Source organism: Arctopsyche grandis, chromosome 6 (genome assembly GCF_051622035.1).
Source record: "Arctopsyche grandis isolate Sample6627 chromosome 6, ASM5162203v2, whole genome shotgun sequence".
NCBI lineage: Eukaryota > Metazoa > Arthropoda > Insecta > Trichoptera > Hydropsychidae > Arctopsyche > Arctopsyche grandis.
The window spans coordinates 34177224-34204849 of NC_135360.1; the positions used below are offsets into that span (position 1 = coordinate 34177224).

Below are 27626 nucleotides of genomic sequence, written 5' to 3' on the forward strand. Positions count from 1 at the left end.
AATGTAATATGAATTATCAGTAAGCGATAATGCTCATAATTCGAGGTGTTACGGCCTGCAGTCACATTTGCAAAATAAGATGGGAGAATCGTCTCCAATGGACCCTCGCGGTACTTTTTTTTATCTATATTTTCTTTCGCATTCCGTCTGGTTTTTAAATTCAAAAAACCATTCCGCATCTTTAGAAGTTTGCCAATTTTTATTGGACGCCATTCCATGCGAAAATATGACGTACATGTCAAATGTGGTTGTTGTTATGCGCAACTGTCAAACGATCTGTCAAAATGTTTGACATTTCATACGAAGCGGGTTTTTATTCATTTTTGTTTTGTTTTAAAGTATTCGAATATCGAATTCAAATATTCCTCTTATATGCCATTGTTTATTTCAAAAAATTACTATACGGATTGATAAAATTATGTATTTATATTTATATTTTTTTAATTTATAGAATTGAAATTGGAGCCTTCAAGTCCTACTGAACGTGAACACATATTTTCAAGATGTAGCAGCACAGGATCTTTGCACACGCCTACATCTTCCCCACATCATTCCGGTATGTTTAAAATTTAAACAGGTTTATTCATTAGGTCATTTCACATGAAATGAAACTGAAGCATTACTAGAAATATTCTAAAACATTATCATTTATATTTTATTTAATTGATTTTAAGATGATGAGGACGACAGTGGTGATAACAAATCGACAATCGTTAGTTATAAGGAACGGCGACGAGAAGCTCACACCCAGGTTATATATTAACAAAGACGTTTTTTATAAATGATTAATATTTACATTATATTTTTATTCTTATTTCGAATACACAGGCTGAACAAAAAAGAAGGGACGCTATAAAAAAAGGATACGACCTTCTCCAAGATCTCGTTCCGACGTGTCAACAAACAGACGCTTCTGGATATAAATTGAGTAAAGCAACTGTGAGTGGCTCGAATACATGCAATGTTGTTTTTTGAATACTTTATTAAAGTTTAAACTGTCGTATATTCAGGTTCTTCAGAAGTCGATAGAATACGTTCAGTATTTGAATCAAAATCGACGTAAAGCATGCGCAGAGCGAGCCGATTTAGCCAAGGAGGCTGCGGCTTTGAATATCATGTGCGGTGCTTACACTCAGCTGCTGCAGCAAAGACCGCCGCCGCGAGGACCTGGAGTCGCTCTCTCCGATGCTGATAAGTTTGCAGTAGTTAGTATTACATACATGCATACATATACGTGTGTGTTTGTTTTATTAATTCAGTATAATAGCAAGTTTTCAAAATAAAATCGACAAGCATACAAGATTAGCTTGTAATAATAATATAGGATTTGAATTATTGACTAATTTTATTTGTTGTTTCAGTTTCAAGGTATAATGGAAGGTCTTTTCAAGTCGTTCGAGAGTATACCGATGGGAGATTTTCCCGAGTTGTCGGGAGGTGTGTTCGGTTGGTTGGAAGAGCATTGCAAACCGCAAGCTTTGCAAGACGTTGTTATTTCTGCGTTGAAAAAGCATGACTTTTAAAATGCCATATTTTAATTTTATTCATTTTGCATTCGTCGAGTAATGTAACGGGTGATTGCTTGTGAAATTACATAGATATTTTCATATTTTTCTATATACTGTTGTTATACGTATAAATCAAATCAAAATACATACGTATACATATTTCTACATAGGTATGTATGTCAGATGGATTTATATCGTTTTATATATTATTTTTGCCATTTGTGCCTAGTATGTGTTCAAATCTTTGTAGATAGTAATCGTATGGATGTAAATATATAATATTGTAAAGTACATAAATTATATGAATATGTTGGTGAATTATTTGTGTTTCATCTATGTTTTTTTCCTCGAGACCCCTCATTTTTGCAGTAACCGATGCCTTATGATAATCATTTAACCCAAAATAAAATAAATAAAGTCCTATAAAACAAATAAAACAAGTGATGGTACGGTTTTAAGAATCAAAAAAGACAATGGTATTGCTTTTAGGATACTATACTTATATGTATATATTATTTAATAAGTAAAAAGGATCAAGTATCTTTTAGGTTTATATTTAATCTACATTTTGCTTTTTACAATGCTTAAACATACATACATACATACATACATACAAAACACAAGAAAGAAAACAAAACCAAAATTCTTATTATAAAAATATATCACATAATTAAATCATATTTTAAAAATTGTACTATAAATACATTTATGCATTAATGAATTTGATCTTTGCAACTTTTTTTAACTTTGAATCATATTTAGACGAACCCTGCATATTCCTGTCGACACGAAATAGAATTATATACGTTCTGTTTCAGTGGGTTGACTAGAGCAGTGCGTGATGTCGGCTAAAGCCATACCGTCGCGGGAATCTCTGGCCACTTGAGAGTCCCTGTGTCTCCGCCTCTTGTTCTCTTCCACGGTTTCGCAGCACAATTGGCGAAAAACGCATATGTAGCACAGGAGCAAAGAGGCCATCAGTATCATACCGATGATGACCGTCACTACCAGCAATATACTCAACTCTCCGTCATTGTCATCGTGAAGACTGTTCTTTTTAGACATGTTAACACTTGACAAGTACTATCGGTCACACCTGGAAAACAATCAAAGATTTAATCTTGTATAATTCTATATAAAATACAATATCTGGAAAGCTGAGCTTAGCTCGATGAATATATTTTCAACCTTGACATTCTGTGTCAGATAGTATCAGGCTTCAGGTTTAAAATAATGTACATATTAATGCTTCGTAAATCGTGTTTTTATTGGTAATGTATTATTGGTCACAAAGCGCTCGCCCAAAAATCACTAAAATCTCTATAACGGAACATCTGGCAGCCGAAAAGTCCATCATACTAACGAGAACTCGAGTGCCAAATATTCCGTATTCGCGATTTTCATGGCAAAAATTGTCTTTTGGGCGATCGCAATGTGACTAATAATCCAATTACCGTATTATTGTATGGTAAAAATGTATGAGAAAATCATTTGCAAGTGTTTGTTTATGCTTTTTTAATGCTTATGTGCATACAAGATTTTATATGGTTTAATTTATTTATGCATATAATATCTTCCCAATTAATATTTTCGGAGGAGCTATTTTGAATAATTGTAATAATAAAAAAAAAAGCACTAAAGAGATCTGCTTCTTAGGCAACGGGAGGAAAGGGGTGGTTCATAGGAGGTTGAATTTGGTAATTTAAACCCCTAAATGAGTTATCCAAAAACCAGAACCTATTTCAGTGGTATTTTTTGAAAAGAGTATTCATTGGAAATTCGATCGTTCAGTTTAAAAGATGAATTTGGTAAATATATATGTACAATAATTGCTTGTTTGGAGGATTTTGTTTTGACTTACTTATGATACAAGTTGTTGGTCAGTTTCAGTCGTCTCACCGCAATTGCGTTTTATTTGGGTTGAAAAGGCCATTGTTGACGAGCAATCAAGACACATGCGGATTCCGATCACGTGTCTGAATTTATAAAAAAAATTATATTACATTGCAATTGGAATATTTCATAGTTTATCGTGGAGCGTTTGAGGCTTAACTAATGCAGCCTTAGGCTTATTACATATTTATATTAAGATAACATTGTGGTAGTTTCAAGTGAGCTTTAATAAACGAAATTAAGTCAGTTGGTTAATGCGCTTTGGTGTGCTTAATTAGCGAAATTATTAATTATACAAAACGCACGATTCTAGTTACTTTAATATATCATACATGTGTACGCATATATACATAAATATGTCCGTGCTTTCTATAGACATGTATGTATGTTATATCTGAATAATAAATTAACCGAAAAAAAAGAAAATGGTTACATATTGAATAGGGTTTACCTTTTGAAATGGTCTTATTTAATCGGTCGGAAGAGTCCAGAATCGATAGATACCCGAGGGAAAATGTATAATTGATTGAGTATATGTACATTGTTGAGTAATCATGCTTAAATTTTAAACAGATACGTCTGTCGATTGATAAATGGCAAATTCGACTGATTTCAATGTTTTTACTTGCATATAATTATAATATAGGTACATATAATATTATTGTCGAGAATAAAGAAAAACTTTTATCCGATATGGACGGCCAATTAAAATAATTTTAAATGCATGGAGTTGAATTCATCAGTCATCCGTTCACTTATTTTTTTTATTAATTAGGATTTTCTCTACCAAATAATCGGATACTAGCTCATTTTTCACCTTATCTACCCTAGTATGCAGATGGAACGTTAAGAGAGGGGTACGTGGCGTGTGTGAAGTGTGCAATGCTTACGATGATGCAAAGGAAAAATGGTTCGGTGATCATTGGTCACAAAGCGCTCCCCCAAAAGTCACTAAAATCTCTATAACGGAACATCTATCAAATATTCCGCATTCGCGGTTTTCATAGCAAAAATTGTCTGTAATAATAATCCAATTACCGGAAAAATGGACTCTACGACATGGTTGAGTTTGGGTTGCCATCCTGTGAGTACTATATGTACTATACTGTACTACATGTACTATACTGGGAAGTATGCAGCCCTGCAGCCCATATGGACGGCAAAAATAGCATGCATTTGTACTATACTGGGAGGGCTGTAGCCCCGCAGCCCATATAGACGAGCCGCCACTGGATTACAGTAATAAAAAGGCAATCCTATTCAACAATTTGTTTCGTGGGATAAACGAGTTTAACAAATATCTTTCAAAGCAAGATGTTCAGACTATGTCTGATGATCGGCTTTCGTGGCCTTACGACCCACGATTTGGCAGATATATTTTTGTGCTGGTCACCCTGACACAGACAGTGGCTTCCCCAAACTGACAGTTGTTGCATAACGTTGGCGCGTAAACACTGCGGTGTTTACGGGGCCCTTAGCTCCTCGCCACCGAAATCACCAGCTAGAGGTTGGTGATGGTTGATGATACTTGGATACCAGCTCCAGTATCCGTCCGGTGTGCACCAGAGGAAGCCTGGTCTGTCTTCGTACAGAAGGCAGACAACTGAGCTACGCGTGGCTAACCTCAAAAAGCACGCGTGGTTTCTTTGTTTACTCCCCCCCTTTCCCCCCTGCTTGATCTCTGTATAATTTATATAAAATACAGTCGCAATACATAAACAGATTTACGCCCTGTTTTCATTGGTTTACAATTTCCTCCCTTTTTTCCACATCACGCATCCCACGCACACTACGAAGGAGAAAGGGACAGAGCAGAGCAGCCGACATCAGCAGAGACCAGACCACCGACGACGAAGGAAGGCACCTTGAGGAAACCAGCCCCGCCCACGCTTACCACGAGCTATCTCACAAACCGACTTCAGGTGTCTCTCGAGTTGAGGACCCCTGGCGTCTGTACACAAGACAAACAATAAAACTGTGGCGGCTCGCTTATACGACATGGTCGAGTTTGGTTGCCTTCCTGCGAGTGGGAACCAACTCGGCTGGGTTCGGAGAGCTACTACTCACTCTGTCTTCAGCTGTCATATAATAAACACGTGCATTAACATGCCAGTCGTCTCATCCATTCATCCTCCATACTGGTGACCCCCGACATCGAGCCACGCAGCCTCGATCAATTTCAACATGCCGCTCATCCCTGCCTCGCCGAGCCAGGCGGGAGAAGCTACCCGCCGCGCCCCCATCGCCATCAACACGCGTCGCGGCCCGCGGGTGACAATAAACGAGCAGACACGGCTACCTACCTATCTACCTATCGACTGGAGTCCAGCCACAACGTCGACGAAAGGTGCTTTAAAAAAATGGGGGAGCGAATGAGACGACGATCTTGACAGCTGGATGTGGAGTCATGCGCGATCCACTACACATAGAACGGTCATCCAGCACCACAAGACATACACCACCTCAGCACCATCATCATCATCATCATCAAGGCCCCGTCCGTCCCCACGAGCGTCGTCACGCCGAGACGGGCGGTAGCCCTACAACACCTCCACGAGCCACAACGACTCACAGTCCAGCTCGGAGTATCATCAACCACATCGATGCCCCTGCCGCCCCCGCCGCCCCACCAACCGACATCAGCCTCGGAAGAGCGGCGCCGCCGCAGCATCGCATCGCATCGGCGCGACCATCGGACCACCCACCGTCCTGCTCGCGACGTCACCGCCCTCGAATCTACCGACCATTCAGGGCGGTACACCTATGTACACAGCGGATGACCCACGTCAACAATTTTTTTTCTCCCCACGTAATAATTTTTTCTCTTTGTGTAACAATAATTTTTTTCTTTTGTAAAATTTGTTTCTTTGTAATTTTGGTATCGCTGATGCTGGGGGGGGGGGGAGTGATGTGGCGGCTCGCTTATACGACATGGTCGAGTTTGGTTGCCTTCCTGCGAGTGGGAACCAACTCGGCTGGGTTCGGAGAGCTACTACTCACTCTGTCTTCAGCTGTCATATAATAAACACGTGCATTAACATGCCAGTCGTCTCATCCATTCATCCTCCATAAAACAAAACATATTTAGGAATTAACATTTTTTTCTGGGATAAATCGACGTGTTTATACCTGACAGTGTTTTGAAGAATTTCAATATTTTTGCTGGTTTAGTATTTTAATTTAAATTCACAATAATACATTAATCAACGTGGATAGTCCCGTTCAAATCTAGGGGGGAGGGGCTGCCCACCACAGCCCCCCCCCCCAAATGACGCCCCTGCTCTCATATCATATATTATATTATACATATGTATGTATGCAGTGGTGTCATCCCAATTTTGCAACAACGGGTTTCTGATATATGTATATACACACATACACATCATCATCATCATCATCTACATCCGCTCACCATCGGATGAAGCCGCCTCCAACACGCTTCCATTCGTCTCTATTCTGCGGAACTCTCATCCATCTCACTCCACACATTTTCCTTATTTCGTCTACCCATCTTCCCTGTGGTCTTACTTTTACCTTTTTGCATTCTCTCGGGTACCACTCTAGTACTTATTTTGTCCACCTTTCGTCCGTTCTTGTAGCTACGTGGCTCGCCCATTGCCATTTAAATATCTTCACTATATCCACTACTCTTGTCATACTTCTCACCCACGCATACCGTTTCCAATCTTTCCTCGTTATGCCAAGCATACAGCGTTCCACACTTCTTTTAGTGCTAGTTATAATCAATAAAGTTTATGACTTTATATCCAGTGCTGCTGTGCAGTTCACATTGAATGGCTAAGAGTGGGGCCACACCGTGCGACTTGCGAGCGACTTGGTTGAGGGCGACCAGACCAATGTATTTTATTTTTCAATTAATCATGCACACTCGCCTAACAGATTGCTCCAAAGCGGCGAATGTGCTAAACAGATTAAGAATCGATAAATGATATAATACATACATATATTATTAAATACATAATTAAACATACAAACAAATCGAAATAGTACCTGCCATCTATGTTCAGACATTATAAACATCGTATTGTTTAACAATACGAATAATAACATTATTTATTATGTAACAATACAAAATATTTATATTTCAATAATTATCCATAGAGACATTGTATATGGAGAAAATCTGGCGAAACCTAAGAGATAATAATAACTCAGGGGTTTCGCAATAGAAAATTGGATAACAAAGCCAATTTAACAGGGTTATCCAATTTTACAGGAATCGTTTCAAATCAGAAAACTTGACAAATTCTGATACAAAACGTCCGACCTGGACAAACCAAGGTCTGGCCAGCAACGAGACTCCAGTGGGAAGCGAACTCATGGCCCCTAGCACGAGAGAATACAACACTTACCACTAGACCACGCTGCTGGTCAAGCAGCTGTTTAATGCAGTTAGATGGGGCATGACACCAGTGCCGGTTTTAGGGGGGGCTGGGTCGGGCGGCGCTCGAGGGCGCAACTCCATGCAAAAAGCGCCAAAGACCCTAAAAATTTTTGGATTAGAGTGCCAAAGGCGAAACTTAAATTGATTATTTGTAATTGAAACTTACATATCTCCCTCAACAATGTCACAAAATAATTTGTCACAATTTTCTAGGGGCGCTTAGAAAAAATTACCGGAGGGCTCCATAGAGTGTAAGGCCGGCACTGCATGCCACACCCGTCAACGTTTGTCGCTCACATTTCCATACATTTTTTTGTGTCGGCCTAGGTCCAACAGTTGATTTTGCTTGTGCAAAATGGAAAAGAAGGTCCTTCCTTATACCTGCTATATATTCGACTACGAATAAAACAACATTTTCGTTATTGTCTGAACAATGGGTTTCCGGAAACGAATAGAATGACCACCACTGTAATGTTTGTGTATACAATGTTGAGCTTGACGAACTGGAAGTGTTTTCGATTCGCTGTATTGCACTTAATTGGCGTTTAGTATTATACATAGATGAACGTGGAGAGGATCTGTTGGCGCGAGAACGAGCTTATCTCGTCGCACGTAAATGACGTTAATTGAAACAACATGGCGACAAATGCGGACGTCAGAATTAAATCACCATTACGAATATTCGGTGAAGTGTTGTGCAAATGCGCACGGAATCAATAAAACGGCATATCTGCCCTCGCAAAGACCCGATATCGAAAATATTCGCCACACACGAACTCGGTTACCTACCACCGATTGTAATTTAATATTAATAAAGAGCATCGATTGAGTATTAATGGGTTGCGAGGGGTGTTGAATGGGCCAGTCAATTTCGGTCGGGTTTAAAGGGTTCGGTTTCGTACCTCTACGTACGCACAACATCGCGAATAATGAAAATTAATTAACAGGTCAAAGTCAACAGAGCAAATTTCCTCGTAAACTTACACCTACCCGTGTAGGTATGTCTGCATATATAAATATACCTACGCAGTACGAACCTACTTGCATATGTATGTATGTATTATATTATATCATATGTAAGTAGGGTTGTCAAGTGTCACGGACAAAAAAACAATCATAATTGTGCCGGTTATTATTAAAGTGAAATAAGTCATTTAAGGTACCAAAAATACCATTATTTTACAAGGCAATCGTAAAATTCCACCAGTGCAGGAAAGATTATATCTATAAGGCTAATAATAATAATGTATACATTTTATGTAGTTTCAAAATAATTTTTAAAACAAATTTACGCAAAAGTACATATGTACATATGCAGTAGGAACATGAAAAGTGTGCTTAAAAGTTAATTGTTGAATTTCATCATCTTCATACTCCCTCCCAATTTCATCATCTCTGTTGCTATATTTATCTACACTGCTAATTTGGGGCAAAACTCTCTTATTTCTTTATAAAATTCTAAACATGAAATATTTTTATAATTATACTAGCTGAAATGCGTTGAAATGCCACAATAACGCATGCAATTCCCGTTCCCATTCCTGTTTGTGGGCGATTTTTTTTTACAGAATCCATCGGGGGCATGCACACAATAACTCATGTAAGTTTCATCGCAATCGGTTGAATGGTATAGGAACGCATACGTGACAGACAGACAAACAGACAGACAAATAGACAGACAAACACACAGACAAACAGACAGACAAACAGACAAACAAACAGACAGACAAACACACAAACAAACACACAGACAAACAGACAGACATTGATTTTTATTATAAATATATTATATGTAGATACTACGCTGAAAATACCCCGGACAGTGAAAATTTTCAAAGTATTTCTTTCTTTAGTTCACTTTCAGCTGATCATGGAAAATATTCTTTCTTACATTGGCATTTTGGCCAGGTATTGCAAAAAAAAATGTCAATTTTTTAATACATAATTCCGAATGAAACTCAATAGTATATGTTTTGAAATATTCTATCCATTTGTGACAGGAAATTTTCATTAGCCAGCAGCATAGCTCGGACGTTAAGCTTCTGCTTACCGTCAAGAAGGTGCCAGGTTCAATCCCTGAATGAAAATGAATTTTTCAGAGTATGCTGTTGGTCAGACCTGGATTTGTGACTCCAGGTTGATCGTTTCCTATCAGAGTTTGCCAATTTTCTCTGATTTCATTGTTGAAACGGTTCCCGGAAAAAAAAATTGGCTAAAAATCCTTCCTACCTACTATGTCACCACTATTTGAAATTTGATGGATGTACAATAAAAATTTATGTACAATTCATAGATGTCTCGTTAATTTGCGAGTTTTTTCAGTGTCTCGCAATTCAACGACTTATAATAAAAAATGCTGCATTTGTATTTGTAATTGGCCAAGAAGGCGCATTGGGATTTTCCTGTAAGGCCTTCCTGGTATATATGTAAAATAAAATAAAAATAAAAAAAATAAAAATTATTGAGATTTTTTTTTCTACAAATATGTACATATTTTTAAATTGCCTCTCCACTCACGTCATATCTTATGAGAGAAAATATAGTACTGACTGCGTAAAATTATTCTCAAAATTGAAAAAGAGAATATTATGGATATACCTAATATAAAAAAAGATAGAGAACAAAAGAATTGTGTTAAAAAAAAGAACATGATCTTTTAAAAAGAGACCTGTTGGCAACCCTATATGTATGTATGTATTAAATGTACAAATGTACATATATCAACAAACTGGGCTAAGCCCGTTAAATATTATACCATCCCGTTAATAATTTTATGGAAGATAAATATTTTCAATGCCGTAAATCGAGCTTACAATAATTATTTTATCAACAAAAGTTGTGCGCGCGTGTGTGTGGTTTCAATTAGTCTGCAGATTACCTATGCCAGTTGTGATAATAAATTGTAGCATGAGTATACATACATACAGATTTAGATAAAGGTACGCATGCACCATGCACAAAATGACTGAACTAATGATTAATTATAATCTCTATTATCTTTTTTATCGTCCTGTCGAACTGCAATACGTAGGCGGAAAGAACTTTTTTCCAATTGACATTTTTCAAGGGTAAATTGACGATAAGTTCATACAATTTACAGATGTATGTACATAGGTATGTACGTAAAATGTATGTACGACACTCGACCCGCGTTGGCCAATTACATTTCGTTTCAGTTTCGCATTGCATTATGGTCAAAAAATACGACATTGTTCGTGCGGTCGGTAGAATTTAACGTTTATTTTATTAATTTTATGGTAGAATTTCGAATTAATCGGAAACAAAGACGCAGGCAGTATTGTAAAAGTTGTTTATTGGTCTGCACTCGTCGGTTCTCCAGCTCCGAATGCTCTACAGTTCGAAAGCGCCCAATATTTATACTCATCGGGCGCTCTCCGTACACAGATATTCACGAGATCCTATTGGTCGATGAGTCGCGAGATCCCATTGGCCGTTGTACACGACTTCTCTATCGGTCCACGAGCATCACTCACCTAATCTCTACGTTACAATTTTATTAGTTTATTTATGGAATATGTAATATTTTATATTGATGTAAATTTATATTTTTTAGACGATAAAAGTAATTGTTAACGTGATGTTATGGACAGAAAAATTTACAGTAATATTATTAAATAATTATATTGTAATAATATAAATAATAATAAAGTTAAATAAGAAATAATTAAAAAAATAAAGAAATTATTTTACGTCCTTACAATGTTACAACACATTGCACGAATGCGACAGCATGCTTGGTTCTCGTAAGTCACACACTACATCGGATCGACTATAGTATTATATATAATATTATATTTATTTATACAATTTTATCTACATAGTTAGCTAATATGTTATAGTTGAAGGGTATCTTCCAGTTATGATATATTTTGACTTGGTTGGAATATATTCCATCTAACCTATTAACTACCATTCTAACTATCGTTATACCGTTATAGTTCAAGTGTATTGTCAGTTGTAATATATTTTAACTAGTTATAATGCTGAATACATATGGCGAATTACATTCCAACTGGTCAAAATATATTACAACTGAAAATACAGTTCAACTATATAAGTTGGTAGTTGGTACTTAGGTTAGGTTTTCGTGAAAAAGTCACTCGACTAGTAGACTTGAGTGAAACATTATTGTGTACCCACTCACTCGTCTAATCTTTTGGCTCTTCAGAACTTTCTCGAAATCGTCTATATGTTTCAATTTAATTTTAGACATGTATCCATTTCCACGGTATCAGACCTAATGTAATTTTGTTGTCGACCTTTTTTTTTGACTTCGATAAAACAATTCAATAGACGAACGGGTCCTCTCATCTGCAGTCCTTCCTTATTTCGTTACACGTTTTTTCATCCTGTAATGGTATATGTACACATGTATGTTGTATGCATTAGATAAGTGTAAATATTTCTTTACAATTGCAAAATGTTGTGGATAAGTTTCGTTTTGGTCGTTGGAGAAATACCTAGAGTGTGTTTTAATGTTTCACAATTTCTTGAAGAGAGTTCACGCTAAATTGAACAGCTTTTGTTATTTATTTTATATTATCATATGTATTGACTGTATGAAATTTCAATAGGCGAGTTTCCAGAATAATATTAAAGGTAAAAGATGAACTGCAATAACAATAAGTATTCATTGTAATACACAGCTGTGCCAATGTCGACCAATAAATTCGGTTGCCAAAAAGTATTTTCGTAACATTTACTTAAAACAAAAACATGCACTCAGTCATTATTATAAGAAAAGGTCCATTTCAAGCTCACCGACGATTTTCTGTTTTTTTTTTATGAATCCTTTGTCAATTAATAATGGAATAATATTTTTTGCACGGATGTAAAATTAATTACACGACATATATATACATATATATACGTATATATGTCAGAACGATATTTAATATCAAATTAGCATCTCTAAAATAGCTCGCACGACAGATTCGGCGTCAGTGCGGAAAATCAAACATCAAATAGATTGCCAGTAACAAAAATAAAATTTGACAACTATAATTTTTGACAGTTGGACGATAGCGCGTCGCCCCGCTCCTGTCCATTCCCACTCTCCTTGTGGTCCAAACCAGTGGCGTGCGCTGAAATTCTCTCTCTTTTTACATACCTCCTTTACGTTTCACATGGCTTTCGTGTCAGTGGTAATTTTTATCTCTTATCCGATCGTTTTTGTCGTACAGCCTTACTTAATGTGCACGAACGGGATACAAGAGGAACAGCCTGTTCCTCTTGTATCCTGCTCGTGCACATTAAGTAAGGCTGTACGACAAAAAGAGAGAGAATTTCAGCGCACGCCACTGGTCCAAACATAGTAATATCTATCGAAACACATCGTAATATCTTAGCAGCCAACACTTATTAATTTAAGGGCTAGGTTAGGTTAGGTTAAGTTAGGGTGAGTGTTATTGATTTAAGATTATTGTTGGTGTTATTCCTTTAGCCAGCAGCATAGCTCGGTCGTTAAGCTTTTGCTTAACACCGAGAGGCGCCGGGTTCGATCCCATGACCTTGATTGAAAATAATTTTTCTGAGTATATCTGTAGTGCTGCTGGTCAGATCGTTTCCTATCAGAGTTTTCCAATTTCTCTGATTTCATTGTTGAAACGGTTCCCGATTATAATTGGCAAAAAATCCATCCTACTTACTATGTCAATAAAATGTATGTACAATTCATAGATGTCTCGTTAATTTGCGAGTTTTCAGTAAACGCTGCATTGTTTGTAATTGGCCAGGAAGGCGCATTGGGATTACCTGTAATGCCTTCCTTGTATATGTATATGTATGTATGTAAAAAAAAGATTAGGTTTTTTGTCAAATTTTATTTTGGTACTGGCAACCCATTTGAAATATAATATGATTTGACGGGCGGACACCGAATCTTTTGTGCGAGCTATTTTAGAGAGGGGCACTCTTTTTATTTGCAGGGTGAAATGTTTTATAGATAGATATTAATCACGATATTATTTGTATATAATGTCGTGAAAAATACCTAACTCGTCTGGAAATAGGGCTATTTTGTCGGGCCGATAATAATTTATACCCATTAATAATTTAAATTTTACTTTTCATCCATTTTCATCATTCTAAGCCGACATGCCTAAGTACATGTAAAATAAAAGTATTTTTTTAAAATTTCGGTCTATTTATAATAAAATATAAATAATGAATAGTCAGTATTAAATTAACCTAACCTACGTAATATAATCTAAAAAAGTGTTTATACTGATCAAAAATTATTTTGTTGTGTACTTAACCTTTTGCACTCGATGATTTTTTAGGTGTTAATATCGTGAACTCGAAATGTTTTTCAGTAATTTGGTTTTCAGTAAAGAAAAAATATTTTTAATTTTATTGACGAAAACAGATAAAAATGGTTAAAAGATAAGTTTTTAAATAATTGACGTAGAAAATTTTTCTGAAGAACATCCATAAATGGAAATTTATGTGTCTGCTTGAAATAATGACAATTTTTGCCAGTAGAGCGTTCGAAACACAACTAAAATAACCTAATGCCTGTAACACTGGGTGTATTGATGTCGAATGGCATGGACTCAAATTTCAAATTTTATGACCCGTAAAATATTGCAACATTGCCCTTAATTGACAACACGTTTTATACTTATACGAATTATTAACTTATTATTATGCATTCATGCCAAAATTATCTTTGTTATTAATATATAATGGAAATTCAAAGACTTAGAGTAACTAATAAAAGTATAAATGACACAAATGTAATATGCTCGAACGTAATATGCCGCAGTTGCGGCATTCGAGTAATACGGCAAACTTCTATGTGGGCATTCGAGTGCAAAGAGTTAAATCAAAATCTAATATATAATTTCGAAAGAGGTTTTTTGTATGTAAGTAAATATTGTTGGTTGGAAAATGGTTGAGAACTTTGAAAACAAGTCAAAATTTCCATGACGACATGCGGACGGGGGACGGGGGTCACCGGGTTCTGGTATAATATATAATTTATTTATTTATAATTAGTTTTGGACCATTGTGGAATTACAGGAAGAACCTAATGCGTCACAATGGCCTACATTTGATAAGAAAAACAAAAAATAAAATACATAAAATAAAAAGCAAAAATGCAAAGGCGGAAAAACATGATAAAATGAAAAAAAAAAAAAAAACAGGAAACAAAAGAAAAGTAATACATAAGAAAAATAATAAATAAACGAAGGTGTAAAAATCAAATAAATAAAATCCTCAAATCCTATTATTAGTTTCACAATGAGAAAAAAAAAAAAATACCTAAAATTAATACATCTAATATACATATACATATATAATTTCGAAACAGACTTTTTAAGTTTGTAACTATAGTTGTTTGGAAATCGAAAACAAATCAGTTTCTATGACGATTCGATTGGTTAAATATATTGTAGCGTATGCTAAAAGGAGCCGCCGTTATAATTGGTTTCGAGGATTATCTCCAGGCTTAAGTGCAAGTCTAACAATGAGAGACCCGCGAATGCGGCGGTAACGGCACTCGGTCGCATTCCCGTGGAGTTCTTAGAACGGACAACGCCATAGCGTGGGACTGCACATCCGAGTACGTGACTAAACAATGGGGAAGTAACTGGACGTCGAAGATGCCCTGAGCGACCTGTCCTTTATAAGGAGGTACTTAGACAATAGCAAGAGATTCTTGACGGAGCACTGCCAGTGTGTGTATCTCCTGAATCACCAATAAATGCTGTGAAACGACTTTGGCCTTTTACTTGGATCCTCCACCCACCCCTACGCAACAATATTTTTTTTCGATTCAAATAAATTTAATAAAAAAATAAATGAATATTTACAATTAGATTCGCAATGTTTAACCTGTTTATATTACAAATACTGAGCGAAACCGGGTAAAACAACTAGTATATAATAAATACTGACTATTTCTATAAATTAGTAATGACCATATTGCTAATGAAATATTTGTTTAGAAGTATGTACATTATAATATATGAGTTAAGTGCGGGCGATGATGTATAAGGTCATAATTCAAAGCCACGTATTATTTAATATTACATATTAAATCTTATAACGTAAGTAATATAGCCACACATTGAGAGTCTGTGCAGATTCTATGTTTACTCGTTCGTGTTTATACGCATCAAAGGTTTCACGATGGAGACTCAACGAGTAATCTGATTAAACCATAACGTTGACCATCAATATGAATAATGAATCTCTCGACACAATATAAAGATTCCCACATTAAATAGAAAATTGCGTGTGAAAAAGAAGTGTATGAAAATTCGATGGAAAATTCGCGTTGGAAAAATTTAGGTACTGACGTCACTGGACAAAAGACAGTGTGACGCATTTATGGTTGACGATTACCATATGGAAGATGGGCATTTTTATTGCTATTTTATTACCGCACACAATATACATACATACATATACAATACACAATATACGGTCATATTATTATGGTGATCGGATAAAAGCGCACACTAAAAATATCAACACCAAACAAATTGCACACCGAAAAAAGCAGCATTTTTATATTTTTTTAATAATATTTTTTTTATATGTGCTCCCGAATAAACGTGTGGGTTTCTTCACGTGTGTGATTTTATTTGTATTTCTATGTGCGTATATATTTCGTGGGCGGCTATATCATGTTTTATTGTATTTCAAGAAGATGTCTGTATATGTAGATCACTGACATGGTACAAAAATATTATTATATGTAATAATAATTAGTAATTGAAAGAATTCATAGTACATATGATTAGAGGTAGGACCGGAAGCGGGTTTTTTCCAGGAAACTGGGCGTTTTGGGTCTATTTTACAGGAAACAGAGCAAACTACAAAGTTAGAGTGCAAAAAAAAGGTTCATCATAAAAATGAACAATGAATAATGAACGGTGCAAAGTTGGTCCGCTCTTTACATATGATATCTAATATATGTATGTATATTTATTTATTTTTATTTTTTTATTTTATTTATTTCATACCAGGAAGGCATTACAGGTAAACCCCAATGCGCCTTCCTGGCCAAATTACAAACAATACAGCATTTTTTATTATATAAGTCGCTAAATTACGAGACACTGACTTAAACTCGACAATTAACGAGACATCTATGAATTGTACATACATTTTTATTGTAATATTTACATTAATCATACTCAAATAGTGGTGACATAGTGGGTAGGAAGGATTTTTAGCCAATTTTTAATCGGGAATCGTTTCAACAATGAAATCAGAGAAAATTGACAAACTCTGATAGGAAACGATCAACCAGGAGTCACAAATTCTGGTCTGACCAGCAGCATTACAGATATACTCAGAAAAATTCTTTTCAATCGAGGTCAGCTCAAGGGATCGAACTCGGCGCCTCTCAGTGTAAAGCAGAAGATTAACGACCGAGCCACGCTGCTGGCTATGTGATTATGTATATGATTATGTATATACATAAATAATATATGTAGGTATATAAAAACGGACGCGATGTGTGTATGTATGTGGTAGAGCGTCGACCAGTATGGAGATTTCAAAAAAACAAATTTTAGAATACCAAGAGCATATGTTTTACGTAGAGATAATATTGTGAAATGTATTTCAATTTTGATTTATTTTTCTATTTCAGTTCCGAATTCCTTTTCCAGTTCCGGATCCGGATTCCTTTGTCAATTCCGGATCTCAATTACTTTTTCAGTTCCAATTCTCGATTCCTGTTTCAGTTCCGATTTCCGATTCCTGCTTCAATTCCAATTCCCGATCTCTGTTTCAGTTCCGATTCCAATTAATTATTACTATTCGTATTGTAACTTTATTTTAATTCGTTTTAATTTTTATTTTATTTTATCAACTTGTTTCCGAAACCACCCGTTGAAATTTCAACAGGCACAACACTAGTAATATATGTACATATATATAAACGGACGCGATGGATGTATGTGGCGGACGCGGGGACGAGTATGGAGATATAAAAAAAAAACAAATTTTAGAATACTAGGAGTAGGCGACGACCGATCGTGTCGAAGAGACACGGGGAAGTGGGGATCTGTCTGACATGTGCTCCTGATATTGAGCGCCAAACTTAAAACGAGTGACGTCAGCGTATACACATTAATTCATCAATTCGACGCAGACGAACGGCGCATTAATACGCGCGCGCGCCTATAAATTACCTTACACTATATTTATATATATATAACTCTATTTGAATTCGTGTATTAATTCCTTTCCGAAGCCACCCGTTGAAATCAACGAGCCCATCACTAGTAATATATAATATACGAGACATTTTGGATATGCGAAAACAGACGAAGCTTTTTAATGGCGACAAATTAGCAATAAGCGAGCTCTGCATTGAAGTGACATCAAATTGAAGTTTATTACTTTAGGTCTTTAGCGAAGGAAACTCTCATATGAGAGTAGAAGCTTATTTGATATCCGCAAATAATGACCGACGAATGACATAAAATATATATGCGATCGTCAAACTGCCGTCTTAGAATTTCACCATTTTCGCAAATTGCTTGTTCGTTTAATTAAAAAACGAAATATAGTAAATATCAAGTTTTCAACTTTACTTATTTACTCGTGCATTGAATATGGAAAACTCATTTTATACTTTGATGTAGAAGTTGGAAAGTTAATACGACCCCTACATGTAAAATTAGATATTAGATAATTTACATACACATAATATTATATACTTTCTATGCAGAGGCGGCTCGTGATCGTTTAAACTGGATAGGTTCAAGGGTCAATTTCAACTACGATAAATTTCTGGATTTCTTTCGGGGAAAATCGTACACATTCGACATTTTCTGAAATTGAAATTTTGCATCCATACATGCATTTGTATCTACTTTCGATGACATTTCTATATTCAATATTTCAATACATGATTGAATCAGTATGTAGATGAAAATTCGTATATCTTCCATGCTATATATTATACATAGGCATACAATTCAACGTGTTTAAATATTCTACGATTTCTTTTTAACTAAAATTCTGGTAGAAGGCATTCTTAGTAGGTAGTAAAGATTGTTTCTTGAGAAAATGTGTAAAACAAATCTTTCAGTCGGTGTGTAAATACATTTACATAGCATAAATTTTGAATCGCCATAACTCACTCACAAAGTGCACGCTTTGCCGACTGTTTATCAACATTTCGAATGCAAACAACATCTATTCTCTACCGAAATAAACTTGGGATACCATTGAAAAATAAATATGTACATACATATCTTGCTAAAAACATCAATTGATTGATTTGAGAATTGCGCGGAGTGAATAATTTTGTGTCTAGAAAATTCTTTTGAAGCTTTTTTTTATTTTTTCTTTTTATAATGCATAAGACACTTTCGTTAGAAATTGTCATCATTAAATATTCATCTTATCTACCACATTATTATCCTTTCTCAATTCCCTCATTTAGTTTTCTTCATGAATAATACATATAATAGAAAGGAAAGGAAAGGTTTTCCAAGGATATACAACCAAATGTATGTAGAATTATCTGTATTGTCCCTTAAAAAATGTTTACTTAAATTTTCATAATAAAATTGTCATTGATTAGACTTTCAAAGAATATCCTTTTAATATTTTGGTGATACTTCAGCGAATTAAAACTTTGTTGTTGACATAATTCGGCAAACGTTGCAAGTTCACGAAATTATTTAACAAAGAATAAATTATCAAATTCTCTGTAGTAGCAAAAATTCAGCCGCCTTTTCATATTTCGAATTTGATATATAAAAATTATTAAAGCAACAAAGAAATATTTATTAAGTACTCGTATTTTTTATTTTTAAATAGATTAATAAACCAGGAAGGCTTGACAGGAAGACCCCAATGCGCCTTCCTCGACAATTAATTACAAACAATGCAGCATTTTTATTACACAAATCACTGTATTTCGAAAAGCTGAAGAACATGAAATAACAATTAATTAATGAATTAATTACAGAATTAATCCATTGAGACATCTATGGATTTAGATTTTGTACATAATTTTTACAAATTATACACACAATAATTACAGAAGATTTGTGACAACAGGAAAGATGATATTTTTGCCAATTTTAAGGAACAGTTTCAACAATGATCAGATAAACTTGGGAAACTCTGGTAAGAAACGATTGACTTCGACTCACAAACATCCAAATCTAACCAGCAGTATATTAAATATTAGTCCGGGATCGAACCCAGCAATCTCTAGGTGTTAAACATAAACGCAACCACCGAGCTATACTGCTGGCTATGTCCCACTGACCACCTCTTCTCGTGATCTTTCACTAATTGAATCCTACATTTATTATATATACAAAATATATCGAGTTTTTCAATGCAAAAGATCAAATAAAATACTAAAAGATTTCATGAAATGTTCGCAAAAAATATAATACTTATTTGAATGTTCCATTTGTTTAACATGTAAACATTGAATTCTGACAGGCCGGAAATTATTATTGACTATTGCAATGAGAAATATCTCGAATGGTAACATTTAAGAATTTGAATGAGCTATTTAAATACGTAAATCGACGAATTTGAAATATTTCAATTATATTCTTAATTCTAGATGACTTTCTATATGTAGAAATACGTACATATGTACATATATAATTCTAGACGACTTCTACATAAATGTTATTCCAAATTGTCAATCTTTTACGCATATAAGTTTCAATGCAGACCCAACACAAACTTATAGGGTTTTAAATGCAGGGCTGTGGAATCGGAGTCGTAAAAAGTTAAACGACTCCGACTCCTTTTTATTATTTTCTTTAATTACAGTATGCGTCAACTAGAATCACTCATTTTACTGAAGTTAATCAACTAATTAATTGAAATTTAATAATTTCTTTAAAAAAATAATGAATTGAAATTACATTATAAATAAAATCGTCGATTTGCACATATTTTGATGTGCTCTGGACAAATACCTATATTTCCTCCATCTCATACCGTCTTATTCTCGGTTTTTACTTTATCTATGTACGTCAGCGTTTCCCAACCTTTTTTGACTCGTGTACTACTTGGTAGTACATAACGCTAAATTGTACCATAAATACAGAGAAAAAGTCATGGGTTGGTCATATCTGATTTTTTTAATTAAATTGATTTGTGTAAGAAATTCATACAAGTATACTTAATTTTTATTTATACGTATTTCATTACTAATAATTCACGTGGTAGAGGTGACGAAAATTGGTGACGAAAGGCATCTGGAAAAGCTATATGAGTAGGGTGACCATTTTTCGAAGGACACAAATCGGGACGCTCCGCAAAATATTGCCCCCCCCCCTTTTAAAAAAATGTGTCGCATGTCTAATAATTTTATATTTTTCCTTAAAATAACGAAAAAAATTATAGTTTTTTTTCAGGATGTACAATTGTTGTATACAAAGAAAATAGAAACAAGATTTTTTTTCTTGAAAAGAAGGAATAGTCTTCGGAATAGTCTTCCCAATGATATTGTAATTTCTGACGAACTTAATATTTTTAAGAATTAGCTTGATATATTTCTTAAACTTCTGTAATTTCTTCTTTCCCAATATCTTATTTCTGTTTCTTGCTTACTTTTTTTTTCTCTCTAATTTATTTTTATTTTTATATTTTTACTTTTATTTTTATATTTATTTTAATATTGTCATTTTGAATGTATTTTACTTTTTTCTCATTTAATTTACAAATATGTATAAATCAAACCCCTTGGGCATATCGGCTTTGCCGCCTCTCCCAAGTATGTTAAATAAATAAATAAATAAATATTCTCGGTTTATATTTCTTTTAATTGCGAAAATTATGTGCAACTGAAAATTTCGATTTCTCCAATTTTCGTTTCTTCTTTTGTTAAGGAATGTAATTTTTCCCAGAACGTCCATTCCTTTAAGAGAAGACAATTCAAAAAGATAAACGAAATTTAATATAATAAAATATTTTACAGTTATTTAAAAATAATTATGAATCATTCAACAAAATCTTTAAATGTTACTTTAAAATGAATTTAGGTAGATGTTGTATCAAATGTATATTTATATAATAATATTTGGAAAAATAAGAAATTAAAACCGATATTGTAGGATATGCTAAAAGGAGCCGCCGTGGTTTTAATTGGTTTTCGAAGATTATCTTCAGTCTTAAGTGTAGTCGTCTAGCAATGGAGACCCCCCGAATTGACTTAGTGGTCGGTAACGGCATTCGGTCACCTCCCACTAGAGTTCTCAGAACTGACAGCGCAAAATCGTGGGACTACATGCCGAGACCGTGGGACTGCGTATCTGGTACGTGACCATAACAATAGGTAAACAAACGCGTCGAGGAAGATGCAGTGAGTGACCTGCCCTTTATAAGCAGGTACTTAGGCCAAATGAAGGCATTCTGGACGGAGCATTGGATCACCCAATAAATGCTGTGAAGTGACTTTGGCCTTTTATTTGGATCCTCCATCCACCCCTACGCAACAATATCAATAAAAAAGTATTCTATACGTCAGTCAGGATTTATAATATTTTGAACAAAAATTGAGACCCATTTTAATATGAATTTTCAATAAATGTATGACGAAATACATAATACCTAGTATGAATGTACGTATGTATGTATGTATATTCGTATCGCATTACACCAATTAAGCATTTTTGTTTGGCTTTGGAAATTAAACGGGCCATTGTTATTGCTCGTCTCGAATTCCTTTACAAATATCACTTGAAATACACATACATACATACATATTATTATTATACATTTAATTAATATTCGCGTGTAAATACATGTTTATTGCCTAGCCGGCGTCGAACTCGAAAGTGAGATTAGATTTTGAATGCCAGAAAATTGTTCATCCGAGGGTGTGTAAAAGTGGTTTAATTTTTCAAATAAGTATCAAAAGCTTTTCAAAGAGGGAAATTTCATTACACGGAAGGATAAGTCTAAAACGAAGCTCAATTTCGTCAAAGATTTATTTTACGAGATGTAAAACACAGACACACAGAGAGAGAGAGAGAGTGGCTTAGCCCAAGGTGATTAGAGATTGAATATTTATTGCCTCAAAAGACTTTTGTCTGCATACCTCGGTTAATTTATGCTAATCTACAGCATTTTCATTTTAAATTCATTTAGAAAATGTATTTGCGGTTCCGTTTCAAAGGGGCTGTCGACATTTCATCTCTTTTAAATATATGTATGTATATAATCCAAATCAAAACTTTGAATGCGATATGTATGTATGTACGTCAGTTCAGTTGCGAATTAACTCTTTGATAGCTGACGTCTTTTCTGTTGAAAGCCCACCACGCTGAAAATTTCGCCAACATTTCCATCTAGAATTATTTAGAAATCCAATAGAAAGCAGGTATCAAAATTGTAGCTAATCCTAACAAACCCGAGATAACTACCGCCGAGGATATCGAGTTTTGTAAAGGTGTGTTTAGGCTCTCTAATATATCTCGCAACAATATAAAACAAACAAAATAAGTCTATTAATGAATGTATTTTTCCAAAACTAGTTTTTACATTCGATCAACAACCACAGAGACATATATGGTGAGAAATCTGGCGAAACCTGAGATATAACAATAACTCAAAGTTTGCAACAGAAAATTGGGAAGGAAAAGCCAATTTTACAGGGAGCGTTTCGATGAAAATCAGAAAAATTGACAAATTCTGATGATAAACGATCGACCTCGACAAACCAAGTTCTGGCCAACAACGAGACTCTTAGTGGGAATCGAACTCGTGACCTCAAGCACGAAATAATTCAATATTCACCACGCTACTGGTTAAAAATTATAAACGTTGATAAATGAATGACACGGATTACATGTCCTGGAAAATTCACTTTTGACATTTTGTTCGCTGGGAAACCGTTACAAATAAAAACTAACAAAATAGATAGTAGGTATATTGTATATTTTACCGGCGCCTCTTGACCGTTTTCCTTCTAAAAAGTAATTTACATTCTATTTTCGTTATGAATAGGTATTATTATAGGTAGGTCTATGTATGAGTATGCATATGTTTGTTTGACGCGAATGTATGTAAATACCTTCCTTTATAGTTATGTGTTGTTTTTCCCATTACCGGAAGCAAGCTGTAAACGTACTATGTATAAACATTCGTTTAACATTAACATAACATTAATAGTATTCAGGTTTTTATCATAAATCTAAATATACATACATGTCAGTGGCGTGCGGTGACTTTTCAACCAGAGGATGCTGTCCAAAACACGATCAGTTTTTTTTTTTTTTTAATTTTATTTTATTCTTCCAAACATTGTCATATTTATATTTATTAAAATGTCTTTGATATGTTTTCGTTTTTGAATGAATATTCAATATTGGTGTGGGTTTTGGGCTCCTAACAATAATCTCTTTTTCATTATATGGTAGAGAAGCAAATGTCCTTTTCAGTACATTTTTAATTAAACAATTGCAATTATTAATAACAACAGCGATAAATCCACTTGCATTGTTACTTTGGCTATTTATGTATGTATATTTAGGGCCATAATAAATAATAATTTAGGACGTAATAAATTACAATATAATAATAAAAGCAAATAACTTAGAACGTAACGTATGAAATATCAATCAATATATTATCTATACATAAAAAAACAAATCAAGTCCATACAGACGTAAAAGGAGATTTTGCTTCCAGAGCAAGTGTCGCGCGAGCGAGACGGCTGTAGAGTCATGCGCAAGAGTGACAGCTTACTTGTGCGCATGCGCAAAAGATTTGTAGAGAACTTCAGCATCCAAGGCGATATGAGGTTGGTGTGAAACAAGCATCGATCTACGGCCTTTCAATGGACGGCCAGTCCCGGTTTTAGGGGGGGGGGGGCTAGGTCGGGTGGCGCCCGAGGGCGCCAAATAAATTAGGGCACCGAACGATGCGCCAAAGGCGCATTAAAATTTAAAATTAGAGCGCAAAAAGCCATTCAAAATATTAGATTAGAGCGCCAAAGGCGAAAGTTCTTTCTAAGGGTTAAAATTGCCCGAGAGCGCCATCAGGTGTAAGGCCGGCTTTGTGTCAATTTTGGATCAGACAAAATATCGTATACATCATAATCACGTCATGAAACATAAATGAAAGAGAAATAAAACTAAATCTTTCCCTAAATTTTATTATGCCATAAGTAGATAAAATCCGTTACTCGAAAACAGTTATACCATTTTGCTTAGTGTCCAAAAAACCCTAAGAGTATAAAAGCCAAATAATGTTTTTATACTTTTGCTAAAAATGCACATATTATCTGAGGGAGCCCCCTTCGAAAGCCGGGCCCGGGTTATTTGCATAAAGGCAATATTTTCATTCGATTGAAAGAACTGAGATGGATGTTCATTTCTTTATTATGATTTATGTAATATTTACTTATTTCTTTTTGATTTTCTTTCGCTTCCGCTAGAAACGAGAGCATTTCCATTTTATGTTAATAATTTGACGGGCGTTTCGCATTCCCATGCTAAAAACCCGACACTAGAAAAATATGCATTTGAATAACAGTACTCATTCAATACTCGTTTCTGAAAGGATCGATATCTAAATACTGTAGGTGGATTATTTTTGTAACAAATGCCGGTAATTAGCACTTATTACTATCACGAGAGATTCATGTTTAGGAATTTCTGTTTATTAGTTACGAACAACTTGTCTGCCACAATGTATTACATTAAAAATGGACCGGACATAATAGATTTCTCTGGTTGAGTTTATCATAGCGCTTATCTACGACAAATTTCGTAGCTAAAAACCCTACGACAGACATATGTAAGTATCTGCCGACCGAATTTCTCTGTCAATGAACGGCTTTAAATTACTCGTTTTGGTTTAATAATAAATTTATCCTTTATGGGAACGGCCCACATTTAAATTCTCTGCCAAAATATTTGTATAGGTAAAATATTGGAAAACATTTTACTGTGGGCGTGGGTGTACTTTCTATTACACAAAAAAAAAAATTACATACATATGTACATATATACATACTAGTGTTGTACCCGATGACATATCATCGTAGGGGTGTTGACATATTAAGTTATTAAATAAAAAAAAATAAATGAAATGTGTCGTCGGTCATGAGTTCGATCCACACACGATCGATTTTTTTCAAATATATTTAATTTAAATATTTATATTAAATATATTTGAAATTATTATTATAAATATTTTAATATTATTATTATTAATTTAACATTTATATTTAATTGTTTAATATGAATAAAATATAAAAACCACCTACCTACCTACATGTAAACAATATAAAACACCAATGGAAAAATGAAGTAATTAAATAAATTTTCAATAGATGGCGGTAAATTCTTTACCAAGAGGAAACATTGGTAGCAAATAGTATATATAGAAGTTTTTTCTTTTGTTATTGTATTCGTATATACGTTTTGGCAGAGCTTTAGCTGTGAGGTATATACATACATATGTACATATGTATGTATGTCTCAGTTATCTCAGACAGACAGATACACAGACAGAATAGCGATATTATATATATATATATATATATATATATATATATATATATATATATATATATGATATTACATACCATGTCAATTACAAACAACGCAGCAAGTTGAATTACGAGACATTGAAAAACTCTAAATTAACGGGACATCTATGTATTTTGTACATAAATATTATTACAATACATAAATCATACTCAAACAGTGGTGACATAGAGGGTAGGATGGTTTTTCAGCCAATTTGATGGAGTAACCGTTTCAACAATGAAATCAGAAAAATTGGCCAACTCCGATAGGAAACGACCGACTTATATCCAAGTCTGACCAGCAGCATTATAGATAATATACTCTTTAGAATAAATTATTTTCAATCGAGGTCAACTAACGGGATCGAACCCATTGACCTCTCAGTGCTAGGCAAAATCCCAACCAATCCATTATCTAGTAATAAAATCATTTATAATGAAAAGCCGATAATTTCCAGCAGAACTTGAGTTCATTTTAAGATCAAAAAGCATCGGAAAAACTCGAATTTGATTTGAGCTTAATTAAATTTTTTTCTCATTTTATGTACATAATGTGTAAGTATTAAACTCTTTGCCAAATGTATTAAAAATAATAAATTAAAATAGTGAATATTTCGACAAAATTTAAGCTTAATTTATTCGTAAAAATAAATTCTAGGAATTTTATTTACAAAAGAGCTATCAACAGATTTAATTAAAATTTAATTTAAGCTTACCATTGACGATTTTTTTGGGATATATTGTCACAAAACGATCGTTAAATATTTGAATACATGGTTACTGTCGAACTTTGAAGATGTTTAACGATTTATTATATATCAATGATAAATTGAAAGTGTAGTGAAGTGAGCGGAAATGCGTGTCGCATGCTCGACAGTTTTCCCACAACTGACGATCAATTTTCACGCTCGTCTTTATCTGAAAGGAAAACACATACAATACAGAACATATAGTAGATCCGAACTCTATTTGCTACATTTGCTTCGTATGAACTTTCTCATTGACAACCGATTATTTATCTGACAATACGGTCTTTCTATATATATAAACGAACCGACTAAAAATATTGTCTTCTATATCAATCAGACCCGGAAAATCTTTCAATTTCTGCGGAAAATGTCACTTGTTAATGAAATAACTCGGTTAGTATGAGACGTGGGTTACGTTTTGTGTAAATAAACGTCGAGAATAATCACGTATTACATACATATGTAGGTAAGTTATTCAAATTTGAATTTGTCGTATTGAATTATTATTGTGATTTGTATATAATGGAATCATAAAAAACAAGGAAAACACATCTATATTT

General features: G+C 34.4%; 1 protein-coding gene and 1 long non-coding RNA gene across 3 annotated transcripts; one reads left to right on the forward strand and one right to left on the reverse strand.

Moving 5' to 3' along the window:
* bigmax (helix-loop-helix-leucine zipper transcription factor bigmax) lies at positions 1–2233 on the forward strand. Its single transcript, XM_077432297.1, has 6 exons — positions 1–110; positions 452–556; positions 675–751; positions 829–939; positions 1011–1205; positions 1362–2233. Exons 1-6 carry the CDS (start codon positions 80–82, stop codon positions 1521–1523), a joined length of 681 nt encoding a protein of 226 aa, XP_077288423.1. The 5' UTR covers positions 1–79; the 3' UTR covers positions 1524–2233.
* Positions 2055–27207, reverse strand: LOC143912862 (uncharacterized). 2 transcript variants are annotated; one of them, XR_013260663.1, is made up of 3 exons: positions 27034–27207; positions 3370–3484; positions 2055–2604 (listed from the first exon to the last, which is right to left on the reverse strand). It is a non-coding gene; the product is annotated as an uncharacterized LOC143912862 (long non-coding RNA). The 2 variants fall into 2 exon arrangements; XR_013260664.1 differs by lacking the exon at positions 3370–3484 and having other exon boundaries at positions 2276–2604; positions 27034–27095.
* Positions 27208–27626: the final 419 nt, after the last annotated feature.

Excerpts from the sequence above, each read along its gene's own strand:
- bigmax (XM_077432297.1), top strand. The coding sequence starts at position 80 with ATGGGAGAATCGTCTCCAATGGACCCTCGCG. Across the intron at positions 111-451 it reads GTCTCCAATGGACCCTCGCG|AATTGAAATTGGAGCCTTCA; the intron begins GTACTTTTTTTT and ends TTTAATTTATAG. Across the intron at positions 940-1,010 it reads ATAAATTGAGTAAAGCAACT|GTTCTTCAGAAGTCGATAGA; the intron begins GTGAGTGGCTCG and ends TCGTATATTCAG.